At 63.3% G+C, this 14,911-nt stretch overlaps 2 protein-coding genes across 2 annotated transcripts; one reads left to right on the plus strand and one right to left on the minus strand.

Annotated features, from left to right (window-relative positions):
• Nucleotides 1-2,413: 2,413 nt before the first annotated feature.
• On the plus strand, nt 2,414-7,553 carry WBP1 (WW domain binding protein 1). The gene is given in 5 exon segments (XM_032787957.2): nt 2,414-2,609; nt 2,612-2,631; nt 5,637-5,739; nt 6,046-6,207; nt 6,681-7,553. Coding segments are annotated over 5 exon segments (1,161 nt in total). The 3' UTR covers nt 7,361-7,553.
• A 1,428-nt stretch (nt 7,554-8,981) lies between these two features.
• On the minus strand, nt 8,982-12,008 carry MOGS (mannosyl-oligosaccharide glucosidase). The gene is made up of 3 exons (XM_032787975.2): nt 11,685-12,008; nt 11,082-11,272; nt 8,982-10,935 (listed from the first exon to the last, which is right to left on the minus strand). The coding sequence occupies exons 1-3, from the start codon at nt 11,967-11,969 to the stop codon at nt 9,198-9,200; spliced, it is 2,214 nt and encodes a 737-aa protein (XP_032643866.1). The 5' UTR covers nt 11,970-12,008; the 3' UTR covers nt 8,982-9,197.
• Nucleotides 12,009-14,911: the final 2,903 nt, after the last annotated feature.

A 14,911-nucleotide genomic window follows, 5' to 3' on the forward strand; every position in this document is an offset into this window, starting at 1 on the left:
TTGGTTTTCGTATCTATCAGTCTCACACCGAGAGCGAAATCAGCCCTGCCTTTGGCCAGACCTGCTGGCAGTCGGTCTCTGAGAGGCGGGAAGGCGATCTCCATTGGCCAAGATTCCTGTCAGTCATTGTCGGGGCCGGGTCTCGGTCTCTTTGTCTCCTGTTGTTGGGCGTGAGGCCGCAGGTAGGTCGCCGCTGATTGGCTGAAGCTGGTGGGGGCAGCGGCGCGGATTGGCGGCCGGCCGCAGCTCGGGAGCGGATTGGCTGAAGCGGCGGGATTTTTCAAATAAGTTCATTGGCTTTGTTTGATACATAGCAGTGAAGAATACGACGTGTGTATTAATTACAACAGCTCCTGCTAAACATCCCAGAATGACTTGGTTTTTTTTTTTTTGCAACAGTTTTCACTGTGACTAATATAACAAGCTAAATAGTCCACTAGATAATCCTTTCCCTAGACCTCTTCTTATTCAGTAACTTCTTTGCTCTAGTGTCAAACTATTCCAATTTGTATGTGTGCAACGATGTCCTTCCTAATGAGTACTCTTTGCCATTATTCCTCTATGTGAATTCTCTATTATTATGAACACATGATCTCCTGTTGTCCAATCCATTTGAATTAAGTCCTACCTCCAAAGCACCTGCAATCCCATCCCAGTTCGGTATCATCTGCAAAACTTACAATGTACCCCATGCCCATCTATCTAAAATCATTGAAGAAGATATTGAACAGACCCCGGACCCAGAACTGATCCTGCGGACCCTACTGTGTTATGCCCTTCCAGCCTGACTGTGAACCACTGATAATGCTTTCTCTGGAATTGGTTTGTCCAACCAGTTTGCACACCACCTTATAGTAGCTCCAGCTAGGTTTGTATTCCCTAGCTTTGTTTAAAGAAAGAGCATGTGAGACAACGTATCAGAAGCTTGTACATAAAGTCAAGATATACCAATGACTTGGTATAAACTAATACCAAGATATACCATGCTTCCTCCCATCCACAAGGCCTTGTTAACCTTGTCAGAAAGCTAATCAGGTATTTGACATGATTGTTTCTGACAAAATCCATGCATTTTACTTATCACTTTTCTTCACTATCACCCGCCTGTACGAAAGTGCACTTAGCGCGCATATGATATTTTGGCTCTATTATCTTCCAGGTACCCAGACTCCACCGTTAAAACGACATACAGCGGATGTTCTACCCTAGACGTAAGCTACCAAGTGGGCACACTTCTCAAGTTTTGAGACAAACAAATAAAACCCAGAAGCCCTCCCCCTCCCCAAACTTTAGCTTATAACTGTAGTAATGTAGAATAAGAAAGCTTTGACTCAACAAGAGTTTATCAGGAACTCAGAAATTCTTATAACAGTGCAGCAAAGTTAATGCTCCCCATTCGGATTGCAGGTCTGTATGTAACACCAAGTTTTTGAGAATAGAGAGAAATTTTATGCTTGTGATATATGCAATGCCATTTTCATTTTATGGGTCTCCGTAAACTGTGCACACGCTGTGGCCGCCCTGCACAACACCCAATCCCCACCACTTGTCACATACCCCAGACCTCCCCACTCCACGTCCGACCCGAGCCCCTCCACCGCCCTCACAGCCCCAGACCCCCACCCAACCCTGTGCACAGCACCCAAACCCCACTTCACCACACCTCCTGCATAGCACCAAGAACCCCCAGCTCCATCCTGTGCACAAGCACCCAACCCCAACTTCACCCCACCCGCTCAATAGCGACCAAAACCCCCAGCCCAGCCTGTGCACAGCCGCCACTTCAACCCCATCGCATACCACCCCACCACCCTCAAGCACCATCCCCTGCTGCACGCCCTCCCCCCACGTACTGCACACCCCAGCCCGAGCTCCCATGCAGACGGAACCGCAGCCGGCCTTACCGGAACAGCCAGCAGAGGGCGCTACTCGTAAAATTAGTGCCCGAGGAGAGTTGCCCCGTGGGTTCCATTGGCTGACCCCTAGTCACTCGTGTGCTTCCCATCGGCATCCTTCAATCAACTGGTGTCGTTCTTGGCTCCTCGTAACTTGGTGTGGCCTCTCTCCATTGGACGATACCGTTACAATTCCACCCAGAAGGCCGGGTGTCCAATTTCCATTGGTTTCGTACTATCAGTCTCACACCGAGAGCGAACATAGGCCTGCCTTTGTCCAGACCTGCTGCCAGTCGGGTCCCTAGAGGCGGAAGGCGACTCCATTGGCCAAGATTCCTGTCATCATTGTCCGGGGCCGGTTTCGGTCTCTTGTCTCCTGTTGTTGCGGCTGAGGCCGCAGGTATTCGCGCCGACTGATTGGCTGAGCTGGTGGTGGCAGCGGCGCGGATTGCGGCCGGCCGCAGCTCGGGAGCGGATTGCTGAAAGCGGCGGGGGCGGGCGTCGCGGCGCCCGGCGCGATGCCGGCGGCGGAGGCCTGCGGCCCGGGCGGAGGGAGGGCGGCGGCCGGGAGGAGGCGGCGGCCTCGGGGCCGGGGGAGCGGCGGCTGCTGCGGGGCGGGGGCCGGGCGGGCGCTGCCGGCGGACGGGCCGCGGGGGGCTGTAGGCGGCGCCAATGGAGCGGCCCGGGGGTCCGAGGAGGGGCCCTGGGCCGCGCTGCTGGCCGGCAGCAGCAGCAGGTACCGGCCGGCGCCGGCGGGGCGGGGCTCCCGGGCGCCTGCCGCCGTTCCCCCCCCCCGTCCGACCGGAGCCCCGGCCGCCCGCTCCACCCGCCCCCCCCCGTCCGACCGAGCCCCGCCCCGTCCCGAGACCCCGCCCCCCGGTCCGACCGAGCCCGCCCCCGCCCGAGCCCCCCCGACCTCTCCGCCGATCTCGCCGCCTCCGACCTGAGCCCCGCCGCCGTCCGCCCCGCCCCCGCCCCCCCAGTCCGACGGCTCCCCGCCACCAGCCCCCGGCGCACGCCCGCCCCCACGTCCGACGAGCCCCGCCCCACTCCCGAGCTCTCGCGCCCCCCCCGGTCCGGAACGAGCCCCGCCCCCCGGGTCCACCGAGCCCCCGCCCCTACCGAGCCCCGCCCCCCGGTCCGAGACCGAGCCCCCGCCCCCGGTCACCGAGCCCCGCCCCCGTCCCGAGCCCCCGCCCCCCGGTCCCGGACCGAGCCCCGCCCCCCGGGTCCGACGAGCCCGCCCCCCCGAGCCCCGCCCCCGAGGTCCGACGAAGCACCCCCCCCCGACCCGCCCCGCCCCGGTTTTTCCCCGGAACCGAGCCCGCCCCCCCGGTCGACCGAGCGCCGCCCCCGTCCCGAGCCCCGCCCCCCCTGGTCCGAACCGAAGCCCCGCACCCTCCCGACCTCCGCCCCCGCCCGGTCCGACCGAGCCCCGCCCCCGTCCCGAGCCCCGCCCCCGGGTCCGACGAGCCCGCCCCCGTCCCGAGCCCCGCCCCCGACCTCCTCCCGCCCCGAACCTCCCCGCCCGCCGGGTCCGACCGAGCCCCAGGGCCCGCACGAGTCCCGCCCCCGCCGCGACCACCTCCGCCCACCCCCGGCTCCGACGAGCCCTGCCCCCGTCCGCACCTATGCCCCCACCCCGGGCCCGCACAGCCCCCCCCGCGACAGACCCCGCCCGCTCCCCCAATCCGCCCCTCCCCCCGTACCGACCACGAGCCCGCCCCCTCCCGAGCGCCCCGCCCCCCCGTCCCGACCTGTACGCCCCGCCCCCCCACCTCCCGGCCCCACACCCGGGCCCGCACGAAGCCTCCGCCCCCCCCGACCTCCGCCCCCCCTCGGTCCGAACCGACCCCGCCCCCCGACCATCCGCCCCCCTCCGGGTCCGGACCGAGCCCCGCGCCCACCCGACGCCATCCGGTCCGAGCGAGCCCGCCCGGTCCCGACCTCCACCCCCCCCTCGGGCCCGTCGCACGAGCCCCGCCCCCCCGGTCCGACAGACCCTCCGCCACCCCCATCTCCCGTCCCCCCCTCGGTCCCACCGAGCCCGCCCACCTGGTCCCTAGCACCCGCCCCCCGGGTTCGACCCAGCTCCGCCCCCCGTCCGACCGTCCGAACCCACCCCCCATTAACCCTCACAGATAGCCTCCCCCATCAACCCCGCCCTCAGAGTCGAGACGAGCCGAGCGAATCTCCCCCCGCCCCACATAACAATACTCCCGCGCCCCGCCCCCCCTGAGTACCACACAACTCTACAGAACACTTACTCACCAGCCAGGCGCCGGACCCTTCCAATCGCCCGCGCACCCAGACGTCTGAAACCGACCAGACACCACCCCAGCTCTCCGCCCCCGCAATCCCCAGTCCCACGAACCCCACCCCCGTCCCGACCTCTGCCCGCCCCCTGAGTCCGACCGAGCCCCCCGCACCTCCCCGGCCTCTGCCCCCCTGGGTCAGCGCGAGCCCCTGGCCGCAGCGCGCAGTTCCGTGTGTGCAGTGCGGACTGGCCGGGCCTGGCACAGTCCGGGGCTGGGGGCTGATCCCTCGTGTCCCGGCAGAGCCCTGTGTAGACGTGCTCCCGCAGCACATGCAGTGATGGGATCGGGGGACCCATGTGCGGTGCCAGCCCGTCTGCCAGGAGACATTGGCTGCCCTGGCAGAGTTTGCCCCAGTGTGGCTTCCCCAGCAAACCTTTCCTAGTGTAGACGGGACTGGAGCGAAAGCCAACGCCGCCGTTCTTACAGCGAGTGAGGGGCGTCTGTGCGGGGTCTTGCCCCTGTTTCAGAGACCCCCCTGGCTCCACTCAGTGTTTGAAACCAGCCTGGGAACCCGTGGTGCCTCCTTCGGTGGCGCTCTGGGTCTGTTTCGCTGTGATTGAGTCCTGACTGACCTAAGCCAAACCACAATAACCCCGATTTAAAGCAAAATAGAGCACTGGCTGGATGGAACCCGTTTACAATCACGCCTTCCGTCCAAATGGTGCAACTTTCCCATGACAAGGCCTGTATCGCTGTAACATCACACTCAGAATAGAACTGGAGCAGGTCTGTGTAGCCAAGGTCTTGGGCCTTGGAGCAGACTCCTCACATGGAAGGGAGGGAGGCAGCCATGACCCCAGCTTAGGGACAGCCCGCGGGGGCACCCCTGAGGGGGGTTGATGATGCAGCCTGAAGAGAGGCTCGGTGGGGACCTTGGAGGCCAGGTGCCTGCGAAGGGAGAGTGGCTGGCTGTGGAGAGCAGGTGCTGCAGTGGCTGGCATCCCTTTAGTCAGTGGCAGCTGGTGCTGAAGCAGGTTGCTGCTAAGCAGCAGCCCTGGCTCCATAGAGAAGTGTGTGTGTGTTGGGGGTGAGGGCCTGGCGGGGTGGGTTCACCTGCGTCAGCCTGACCCCTCCCTGCACTTAAGGGGCTTGGCCTGGCCCTGCCTGTACTTGCATGAGGCACCTCCACCAGAGGCTCCGTGGATCCCCGGCCTTTGTCCTGGAGTGCTGCTGGGGGGCATCGTGTGGCTAGGAGACCCTCCGCCATTGCAGCGGGGCAGGGAGCGTGGCAGGGTCTGTGTGGGGCTCGTTCAGCCTGCTGCCAACCAGCCTGCAACATAGAGGGCTCCCGGGCTACCCTGCAGACATCCTGGCAGGGCTGTGCCCCTAATGGGGTGCTGGTGCGGTGGGAGGGCGACACACACTGTGGGAAGGGGACTGGTGGGGTGGCTGTGGAGTGTAATGCCAGGTCCTCTCCCTGCAGGCTCGGGAATACTGCCCAGGGGTGAAGAACCAGCCCTATGTGTGTGAGACGGGCCACTGCTGCGGAGAGACTGGATGCTGCACCTACTACTATGAGCTCTGGTGTGAGTGGGGAGGAGACGACGCAGCACGAGGTCTTGGGGCCAGCACCTGCCTCTCAGGGATCCTTACTGTGATGGGAGGAGCTCTCAGCCTCTCCTGGCAGGGGGCTGGCTGCTGGGGGAGCTCCCAGCTGCTCCAGCCCTGGCCTAATCCAGCAGGAGGTGCTGCGGGGGACAGGCAAGGGGCACTGACTGGGGGAGTTCCTGGCTGCTCCGGTCCCAGCCTCTTCCAGCAGGGGGTGCTGTGGGGCGGGGCTGGACTGGGGGCTCCTGGAGAAGGGTTTTTCTCAAGTGTTCTCCTGTCTGCAGGGTTCTGGCTCCTTTGGACCATTCTCATCCTCTTCAGCTGCTGCTGCGCCTACCGGCACCGCCGCGCCAAACTGCGTCTGCAGCAGCAGCAGCGGCAGCGTGAGATAAACCTCATCGCCTACCACGGTGCCTGCAACTACCCCACCTCCATGATGGATCTCAGTGAGTGCCGCACAGCCTCTCTCCCTCCCATTCCCGTCCTCAGGCCAGCTCGGGCGGTCTGGCCACGTGTGCATGGCGCTGGCCGTTCCCACCCAGGCAGGCTCTCAGACCTGGGAGCTGGAAAGCCAGCTTAGGTCTTACCCTGCTGTTGCTGGAAAGTCGTGCGTGGGACCAGATCCCTCCCTGCCTTGGTCTGAGGCTGTGTCCTCACCAGCTCAGGTGTAAGATCTGTGGCGTGGCTCTGGGCCCCACGGGATGGTCAGCCCGGGAAGCACAGTGAGGGCAGGGGGGCGGGCAGGGCTGTGTCTGAGGCAGGGGGCAATGCCGGGAGCACACAGCTGAGGGGCTGACAGGAAGGGCAGCTCCAGAGGCTTGGAGGTGAGCGGGACTCACAGGGTGGGAAGCAGGTGGGGTGGCTGGGTGGGTGGCTGGCCCCCTTCGGGTTTCCAGGTGACTCTCTCTCTCCCCTCCAGGGATGCTGGCTTCCTTTAAGCTGCCTGCCTATGAGGAAGTGGCTCACCGTCCCAGCACCCCTCCTCCCCCCTACAGCGCCATCCTGGCCCAGCTGGGTGGGCCGCATAGCCGCCTGGGCTCCAGTCCCCTGACCCTGTCTCCTAGCTCGGAGAATTTCACCAGCTGCTCTTGCGAGTCGAGCTGCCTCACCTCCCCCAGCAGCACCTCACTGTCGGTGCAGATCACAGATGAGACGGAGCGCAGCCAGGTCAGCACGCCCAGCGAGGAAGGCGGCAGCAGCAGCACGGGCACTGGCGCCAGCTGGGAGCTGCCCGAGGAGCCAGCCCCCTGCGAGACCCCACCCAAGCAGACCCTCTTCTCCTCCAACGTGGATTTCTTCGAGGCCGACTACCACCGCTGCTCAGACATCGAGGAGGAAGAGGAGGGCACGGGGGAGGAGGAGGGTGCGGCCCAGGGTGACAGCAGTGAGCACTTCCGGCACCGGCGCCTGACGGGCGATTCGGGCATTGAGGTGGGGCGCTGCCAGGAGGAGGAGGGTGGGGAGGACAGTGAGGAGGAGACACACCTGCTCAGCAAGGCGGGGCCTGAGTCCCCCCAGCTCTCGGAGCACAAGAGCCTCTGTGGGCTCCAGAGCGATGGGGGCAGTGAGGAGCCCGGCTCGCCTGTCCTGCCTGTCTGAGCCAAGCTGGGTGCTGCCCCAGACAGCAGCTCCCCACTTCCTGCCCTGTGACCCCAGCTCCCTTCCTCTGCCCAGCACCTCCAGGGCTCTGGAGCAGCCCTTCCCGTCAGCCCCCACCTCTGTGCTGCTGGCCAAGGGGCAGAGGTCCCTGTCCCATGCCTCACCCTGGCAGGCTGCCTGGGAATCCTGCCCGGTGGGGTGGGGTGTGTAGAACTGCGTGGGGCTGAGAGGCAGCACCCTGGCCTCTTCCTGCCCCACATGCTGGGCAGCTGCCTCTCAGCCCTTCCCTCCTGAGTGCTTGTGCCTGGGAGCATTGGGGCTCTGTGCTGCCCAGCGCGGGCTTTCCCCTCTGGCAGGCAGGACAGCAGGCAGCTCCTGGCTGCAGCAGTGGGGAGGGCGGGGGGGGCTCCCACCCAAACCCCTCCTGGCCCAGGGCCCTGCCTCCAGCTCTGCTTCTGCCCTGTGTGCTGGGTCGGGGACAGTTTGCACCGGCGCCACATGGCTGACTGACCCCTCCCTGGGGTATGGACTCTTGGCATGGAGCCCCCAGGGAGAGCGTGCCTGAGGGGGGCTGTCCCCCCAGACTGACTCTGTAGACGATGTGTGTCCCTCACTCTGCGTGCTACTGTCGTTTGTTGGGTATCATGCATAGCGCTGTCCGGCCCGGGGGCCATGCCCCCGGCTGGGTCCTTCCCCTCCCCGTAGAGTTCCCACTGGGACTGGGTTTCGGTGGAATTGCACGAATCAGATTATTCCTGCCCAGTGCCCCCTCCCTCACCCAAGGGGCTTCTCTGGGAGAGTGGGGGGTGGCTGGCCTGGGGCAGCTAGCAGGCCTTCCCTGTGGCACCCCAGTGCTTGAAGTGGGTGGGGGCTGCCTTGGTGAGAGATGTGGCCTCTGCTCCCAGCGTGCAGGACAGTTCTCGTTATTAAAGAGATGTGGAATTACAGCCTGTGAGTGTCTGCATGGGGCGGGGGGGTGGGGGGTAAGAGAAGGCAAACCTCACATCCTGCTGCTTGGGCTCTCAGCTGGGGTGGGGGGGGGGGGGAGAAAGAGCAAACTCACACCTGCTGCTTGGGCTCTCAGCTGGCGGGGGGGGGGGAGAAGAGGCAAACTCACATCCTGCTGCTTGGGCTCTCAGCTGGGGGCGGGGGGGAGAAGAGGCAAACTCACATCCTGCTGCTTGGGTTCTCAGCTGTGTGTGTGGTGGGGGGAGAGCAGGGCAGCTTTGTGGGGCAGGGGGCCCAGCTACCAGTGGGAAATGGGGATTGCAGACAGCCTGCTCCTCACAGCTGCCTGAGCTTGGTGCAGGCCCAGCCAGGAGAGGGGATGGAGGCTGCTGGGTTCCCCCCCAGAGCAGGCTGCCTGGTACGTGGTGGAGCAGCACCACAGACCTGACATGCCCCAGGATTTTGATGGGGGCTGTAGGAGAGGCACCTCCAGGGAAAGGGCTGTGGCTAGCAGCCCCCCTCAGCTCCAGGCAGTGTGGTCTGCCAGGCCCCAGTACCCGCTGGTAGCTGTATCCCATACATGACAGGCCCCTCCCCACAGTGCCCCATGGCTGGCTGTGTCCACCCCTTCCCCGGCTGCTGAGTCCCAAAGATGGCAGCAGCCAGCAGAGGATAGAGCTACTCAGCTTTATTCTTTAAAAGAATTAGAGACCCCCCCCTCCTCCCCCCAACATTCTTATGAAAATACCTGAGAAAGATGAACAGGGGCAAAGGCCTGGGCAGCTCGGGGTATCCCCGAATGCACTCAGCCCCCACCCCCACCCTGAACGGTGGCTGCAGGGTCCCAACTACCAGGGTTAGACTAAGAGGTGGGGGTGCCCCCTACCCCCTAATACTCCTCAGCCATCATGAGCACCACCAGGGCAGACCAGCCCGTGAAGGGGTAGCAGCCCCGGCCCTGGCCCGTGCTGTCGCTGTACTGCTCCCACAGGTACCCGCTCGCCACGTACTGGCGGTACAGGTTGGCAATGAGGTTGGCACGCAGCTCCTGGTAGAGCGCAGCTGCCTGCTGCTGGTAGGGCCCCTCCAGGCTGGCGTAATGGTGCAGCGCCCGCACTGCCAGGTAGTTCATGTTGATCCAGATGGGGCCCCTCCAGTACGGGGGGTCGTGCTCTGTGTTGTGTTTCATGTAGAGGGGGCTGGTGCGGGCGAGCGAGCGCAGGCCGTACGGGCTCCAGAGTTTCTCTTCGCTGCGCATGTCCCCCAGGATGCTGCCCAGGCGGGGCGAGTCGGGCTGCAGCAGCTGCAGCAGGAAGGGGAAGAGGCTGACATAGCCCAGGGCCCCCACGAACTGCAGCTTGGGGGGCTTGCGGACCACCCGCACGAGGCGCGGAGCGGGGAGCTGGTGGTGGGGCTGCCCCGGCCCCACAGCCACCTTCTCGCGCTCCAGCCCCACGGCCTGGCTGTGGTTGCCGTAGTCGGCGAACATGCTCAGCTGCTTGGCCCAGTGCTGCTCCTCCAGCAGGGCGTTGTCACTCAGCGCCTGCTGCATGCGCCGGTAGTCAGCAGCCGGCTCGCCCAGCCGCTCGGCCACCTGGGCCATGACTCCCGAGGCCAGGGCCATCCAGCAGCGCAGGTCTAGGTGGCGCTCGGCCGGCGAGGGGTGTGAGGCACGAGGGTAGTCGTCCAGCCCGGAGGTCAGCGTCTTGGGGTTGAGGAAGAGGTCGGTGTCCTGGTCCCGGCCCCGCCAGCGGAAGGTGTAGGGCAGCGGCCCCACCTGCGTGGTGTTGTACCACTCGTACCACGTGCGCAGGCGGGGGAAGAGCCTCCGCAGGTAGGACAGCTCCGCGGGGCCCTGGCCCGGCTCCCGCAGCAGCTGCTGCAGTACCAGGAACAAGGTGGGCGGGTTGGCAGCCTCGTTGTGCTGCACAATGAATTCGGGAGGCACCTTGGCTCGCGCCTCGTCATCCAAGATCTGCTCCCGCGGGATCCAGCCCTCCACGTTCATCAGGTCCAGCCAGTGGGCGATGACCTCGCGGCTCAGGGCTGGGTCCCAGCGCACCAACAGCAGCTGGTGGAAGCCCTCGTCCCAGAGGAAGCCGCGGGGGAAGAAGGAGCGGGAGGGCACGGCGGTGAACAGGGGGCCCTCGGGGTAGGGCAGGGGGTGCTGGCTGTGCACAGACTGCACGATGGAGTGCCCGTGGAAGTAGCCCATCCCACCCAGCATGTTGCTGAGGGCAGCCTTGGCAAAGCTCTGCTGCTGGGGCGTGAAGCCCTTGCGGGCCAGGGAGAAGGTCTCGTCGAAGCGCTGCTCGAAGGCGGCCACATGCCTGGCCAGCTCCTCGCTCAGCACCGCCCCTACCAGCGAGCCGGGGCGGTCTGCAAAGCTGCCGGACTCAAAGGTCACCTCCACGCGGCAGGGCAGCGCCAGCGTCACCTGGTGCAGCAGCAGGTGGCTCTGGGGAGCTTGGTCCGGCTCCCCAGGCAGTGCCCGGTACGTGTCCACAGCAAAGTAGCGGCGCTTGCGCCCGCCTGGCGCAGCGTAAACAAAGCGGTTACTGAGGCTGCTCTTCACCACGTCTGTCAGGCGGTGCAGCCCCGGGCTCCTGACATCCAGGTGGTTATAGCTGCAAGAGAGGAGGGGTCAAGCCAAGAGCCAGGAACACCCCACAGCCGGAGGTACTGCCCCACTCTCCACAGCACCCCCTCCTGGGAAAGCCAGGCGCTTCCCCCACAGCCAGGGCTTCCGCTCTGCTTCAAGCCCCCCCGATACCTGGCATAGCCGAGGGCTTCCCCGGTCTCTGTGGTGGGCTTGTGGAAGGTGATGTTGAAATGACCGAGTTCCTCTGATGTCCCAGTCACAGACACCAACCGCGTGTTCTCCACGTGCGGCTGCAGCGTCCCCTGCCCGTCTGTGGCCACGTAGAAGAGCAGAGAGACGAGGGAGGTCTGGTCGCCCACGCTCTGAAAGGAGAGAGATGGACATTGGGCATCGCTCACCCTGCAGCTCTGTGCTGGAGCCTCCAGGACCCCCCTGCACAGCTGCGGGGGGCAGCCCCCTGAGACTCTGGCAACCAGGGGATCCACCCACAGCAGGAAACGCCCCATGTTCCCTAGGGACAGAGACTGGGGCAGGAGAGGAATCGCCACCAAACACAGGGGCCAGGTGGTGCAATCCATCGTGGGGCTCAAACAGGGAGTCCCCACCCCCAGGGCCCGGCGCAGGCAAGGAGCCAGGACTCCTAGCTCTTGGAGGACACCCGGCCTGAGGGTGACAATAGAGACTTGGGGGCAGGGGGAGCCCGGGATTCGTGGGTTCCCTTCCCAGCTGTCACTGACCCCGGGCAGGGCCCTTCCTTCATTCCCGCAGCCTCACCTCTGGCCAGGCAATGACCTGCCAGCTCCAGTCTCCACCATGCTCCCCGCCCGGCCGCTTCACGAACTCGGTGCGCAGCGTGAGGCCACGGTCACGGATCTCCTGTGTTCCGAAGCGCAGCCCGTCGTGCAGCAGCCAGCCATAGCCGGGCAGCCCGTCGCTCTGCTCGCACGTGTGGCGCAGCCGGACCTCCGCCACCCCCTGCCGCAGCCACATGAGGCCTGGGGAAGAGAGGGGGAGGCTGAGAGTGGACTGGGCTGGGGGAGCAGGGCCGTCCTTAGCCATAGGCAGAACAGGCAGCCGCCAGGGCACCACTAGGTCTGGGGGGCACCGCTCTCCCGGAGCCCGGACAGATGGGAAGCAGTGGAGCATGTAAGAGCATGGCTGCTGGGTCCTAGAGAGAGCCGAATGCAGCACAGTCTGAGGGAGGGGATTGGCTGCTGGGGTCTCTGGGAAGGGGTGGGGGAAGGAACTCACCTGTAGGGTGACCAGATGTCCTGATTTTATAGGGACTGTCCTGATTTTTGGGTCTTTTTCTTATATAGGCTCCTACTCCCCCCACCCCCGTCCCAATTTTTCACACTTGCTGTCTGGTCACCCTAGGTGGGGGTAATTGGTACCTATAAAGACAAAGTCCCAAGTATCGGGACTGGCCCTATAAAATCAGGACATCTGGATCTGGTCACCCTAGCTGGGGAGCATGTCTCTCCCCTGGGCTGGCAGTGATCCATCTCATCCGGGGGGAGCTGCACAGGGCAGGATGCGCTGCTGTGGCTCCATGGGTGCCCTGTCCCTGAGATCAGATGCTGTGCTAACTTCACCATGGTCTGTTGGGCCAGCGGTGGTGCCCATTGGCGTGTGATCGAAGCTGAGGGTTTGCTGCTGCTGTTGCCACTCTGCACCCCAAGAGGTGGATTTTGGGGTCCTGCAGTTTTCCACCTATCTCCTCCTCTACTTGCAAGAAGCTGTTGGACCAGCAGGCTGGGGGTGAGCAAGCATGGACGCAGTACTGCGTTGCCATTTAGATTGTCATTTAACAAATTTGTTCGCAAAGGCTTGCTAACAATCCTGAATTCAATTTCAATATAAAAAAAAACAAAAACCCCCAAAAACAGAAAAAACAGAAAATTATGTTGTTGACAATTATTTGTGACATGTTTGGTATGGGGAAGGGAGCCAGTTTTCATCAGAGAAACAAAAATGTGGGACTGACTTCTCTATAGCCCTGTTACTACTAAAAAGAGCCCTCCAACAACTGTAATATCCATCTCCTTACTAGTGTATAGAGCAGGGGTTGGCAACCTACAGCACACGTGCCAAAGGGCACGTGAGCTGATTTTTGATGACATGTGGTGGTGGGTGAGCGGCTCAGCCTGCTGCTGCTCTGGGGTTTCGGCTGCTGCCCAGGCCCCATTGCATGTGGGTCCCGGGTGCCACCCCCCTCAGCACTCGCTGCTGGCCTGGTGACCCCAAGGAACTCGCTGGCAGTGGGCTGAGCAAGCTGGCAGCTGAGACCCCAGTTGAGCCACTCAACCACTGTCGGCTTGGGGTTCATTCACTCAGCTGAGTGGGCTGAAGAGGAATAAATTCAAAAAAATAGAAAACAAGAGCAAGTAATGACAAGTGCAAGAACCTAGAGCAGTAGTCCCAACCTTTTTTCGTCTGGCGGGGCCCAGAGAAGGACTGTGGCAGTGGACGAGCATCTGCCGAAATGCTGCCGAAATTCGGCAGCATTTCAGCAGAACGCCTCTGGATGACGTGCTTATTGGTGGCAAGTGGTGTCACCCAGTGGCATCACCGCGAAATGCTACCCGATTTGGCAGCATTTTGGTGGATGCTTGTCCGCCAGCCAGTACGTGGGTGCACTGGGAGGCCCTGCAGGCGCCATGGCACCTGTGGGCACCGGTGTGGGAACTCTGACCAAAGAAGCCTCCTGAAAGCACGCGATCATTGATTAAATGGACTTGAACTGTATGAATGAATTGAGTACACTGTTATCAGTGTTGCCACATGCAAAATCGATGGAACATGTACAGTTTATCATACAGCAACGTTGACATAAATCCCAACGTGCACATTGCCGCTCCTATTCTACTGACAATTCCATGTAACAGCAGCATCAGGAGAAGGATTTCTCAAAACCAAAGCTCATTAAAAATATCTCCGTCCATAAGGAGTCAGAAACACTTGACTGGTCTGCTATTCTTGCAGTCAAACAAGACATCACTTTGTCTTTGCCATCGATGACATTATGACTGTTTTTTGCAGCAAAAAAGCCAGAAGATTGCTTTTAATTAAAAACAATTCTTCTTTCAAAACCTCTTCATAGACGTTTCAGTAAAATGTGACAAATTAAAAAAATTATGTTATTGCATCGTCTGTCAAATCAGATTTTCTACAGTGCGGCTTCTTTAGTGCAATCCATCAGTCGTTACAGCGGCTTCATCTACCTTAAACCGCTTCAGTAACAGCCTGTGCCAATTCCCAGCAGTGTCAGCTTATGCTTGTGTTGCTAAGAGCAGATAGAGCACAGGGGCACCAGTTAACAATCCCCGCCTAAAAGGCACCGTAAATCCTAAAGACGGCCCCGTGGGGAGCCCCCCGAAACAGCCCCCACCTGCCACGGGCGGCCCTCCCCCCCGCCCCGCCCTACTGCCACAGCCCGGCCCCGCCGCCCTACCCACAGAGTGGCCGCCTCCCGCCCGTACCTGCCACTGCCCCCTACCTGCCAGGGCAGCCCCGCCCCGCCCGGCCCCCCCGTACCGGCCCCGCCCACCTGCCACGGGCGCCCCCCTCCCCGCCCGCCCCTACCTCCACAGCCCGCCCCCGCCCTACCTGCCACGGTGCGCCCCTCCCGCCCGTACCTGCCGCCTTACCCTGCAGGGGCAGCCCGCCGGCCGCCCCCGTACCGGCCCGCCCCTACACTGCCCCCGGCCCCGCCCGCCCGGCCCCCTGTACCGGCCCCGCCCCTACCTGCCCCCCGCACCGGCCCCGCCCTACCTGCACGGGCGGGCGCGCGCTGCGCGGCCGCATGCCGAAGTAGATCGTGCGGCCGGTAGAGCCCCAGAAGCGCTCGGCGCGGCGCGGGCCGCTGCTGCCGGCGGGGCAGGACGCGCGGCGCCGGGTGCGGGTGACCACGCGGCGGCCAGCCGCCAGCGCCCGTAGAGCCCGTAGCCAGGCCGGCAGCGCCCAGCGCCAGCGCCACAGCGCCCAGGCCCAGCCCCGCC

The sequence above is a fragment of the Chelonoidis abingdonii genome, chromosome 5 (assembly GCF_003597395.2).
Source record: "Chelonoidis abingdonii isolate Lonesome George chromosome 5, CheloAbing_2.0, whole genome shotgun sequence".
In the NCBI taxonomy this organism is placed as follows: domain Eukaryota; kingdom Metazoa; phylum Chordata; order Testudines; family Testudinidae; genus Chelonoidis; species Chelonoidis abingdonii.